Source organism: Solanum tuberosum, unplaced genomic scaffold, assembly GCF_000226075.1.
Source record: "Solanum tuberosum cultivar DM 1-3 516 R44 unplaced genomic scaffold, SolTub_3.0 scf00003, whole genome shotgun sequence".
Taxonomy (NCBI): domain Eukaryota; kingdom Viridiplantae; phylum Streptophyta; class Magnoliopsida; order Solanales; family Solanaceae; genus Solanum; species Solanum tuberosum.
The window spans coordinates 4,569,125-4,570,895 of NW_006238929.1; the positions used below are offsets into that span (position 1 = coordinate 4,569,125).

Below are 1,771 nucleotides of genomic sequence, written 5' to 3' on the forward strand. Positions count from 1 at the left end.
TGATTTGAGTGATTTGGATGAGGAGTTGCTTCAAGCTAGGCAGTCTAATATTCAAGAACAAGTTAAAGAAAAGACTGCTAGAGTAAATCTAGATGAGATACCATCTGGTCCTGTAGGTATAGATGCTGGTTTTGAAGACATTAATAAGGAGAAGAGGAGGAGATTTGAAGGCAATTTGGGTGGTGATGACCCTTATTTTGATAGCTCAGATCCTGGTAGTGACATTAGTGAAGATGAAGGGGATCCTGTTGAGAATGATGAAGTGGTAGATCCAGCACCTAGGAAGGAAAGTACAAAGATCTACTTTGATCCAACTGCTAAAAAGGTTTTATTTCAACTGTATATGGTATTTTTGAATCACATAGAGTTCAGGGAGGCACTGCAAACTTACTCTATTCAGAAGGGTGTTAATATTAAGTTGAAACCTAATGAGAAGGAAAGGATAAGGGCAAAGTGTAATAAAAAAGGTTGTCCTTGGCATATTCTTGGAAGTATTGATGGTAACACTGGAAATTTCAGTGTTAAAACATATTTTCCTGTCCATAAGTGTTTTAAAAGAACAAGAAACAAACTGTGTACCCCCATTTGGATTAGTAAACATTACAAGGAGAGGATTATGAGTGAGCCTACCATCAAACTACATCAGATTCAGTTTTTGATACAAAAGCAATATGGTTTGTATGTTAGTAAGACAAGTTGTAGAAAGGCAAAACTGAGAGTTATGAATGAACATATGGGAGATTTCAGAGAGGAGTTTGCTAGGTTGTATGATTATGCTGAGCAATTAAAGACCACAAATCCTGAAACTACTGTATCTATTAGGACATCCAAGAACACAATTCCAGGAAAAGAGGTGTTTATGAGCATCTATATTTGTCTTGGTTCCTTAAAAATTGGATGGAAAGAAGGGTGTAGAAGGATTATTGGTTTAGATGGTGCATTTCTTAAAAGTGTATGTAAAGGTGAATTGTTATCTTGCATTTCCAAAGATGGAAATAATCAGATGTACCCTATAGCATGGGCAGTAGTTGATAAAGAAACCAAGGACACATGGTCTTGATTTCTCAAGTGCATCAAACATGATTTGGAGCTTACAGAAGGTGAAGGACTAACAGTGATGTCTGATATGCAAAAGGTATTACTATATTATTTGTTAAATTTATTTCTTCATTTTTGGAGTAATTAATATTTAACATTGTTATATGTCAAATGTTCTTTATTTGACAGGGTCTTCATCTTGCACTTATTGATGTATTGCCAAATGCTGAAATTAGATGGTGTGCTAGGCATATATGGGCAAACTGGAAGAAAGACTGGAGGGGTGAAGAAAGGAGAAGAAAATTCTGGCAGGTTGCCAGGGCATCATTTGAGGTACTTTTACAGTCCAAACTTGATGACTTGAGTGAGTTAGGAGTAGGCATTGTAGAAGCTTTGTTAAAGTATAACAAAGAAGCATGGTGTAAGGCATATTTTAAAGAACATAGCAAGTGTGATGTGGTTGAGAACAACATGTGTGAGACTTTCAACAGTTGGATTTTAGGTGCTAGGTTCAAATCAATAATCACTATGCTAGAGGAAATAAGAGTCAAAGTTATGGAAAGAATGAATCACATGAGAGAATTTTCAGAAAAATGGATTACTGATGTAGCACCAATGGCTATGGATATTCTTAGAAAAAATGCTGAAATTGCAGATAATTGTGAGGTAAAGTTTAATGGTGATCTTGGCTTTGAGATTCATGATCCACCATATAAACATGTTGTTGACCTAA

At 35.7% G+C, this 1,771-nt stretch overlaps 1 protein-coding gene across 1 annotated transcript in view; it reads left to right on the forward strand.

Annotated features, from left to right (window-relative positions):
• The window catches only part of LOC107059546 (uncharacterized), a 4,219-nt gene extending 2,765 nt beyond the window's left edge, over positions 1 to 1,454 (forward strand). Inside the window, exons 3-4 of the mRNA XM_015306127.1 lie at positions 10 to 1,135; positions 1,228 to 1,454. Coding sequence (XP_015161613.1) covers positions 10 to 1,060 — 1,051 coding nt within the window. The 3' untranslated portion in view covers positions 1,061 to 1,135; positions 1,228 to 1,454. The remainder of the gene's footprint in view (positions 1 to 9; positions 1,136 to 1,227) is intronic.
• The last annotated feature ends 317 nt before the right edge of the window (positions 1,455 to 1,771 follow it).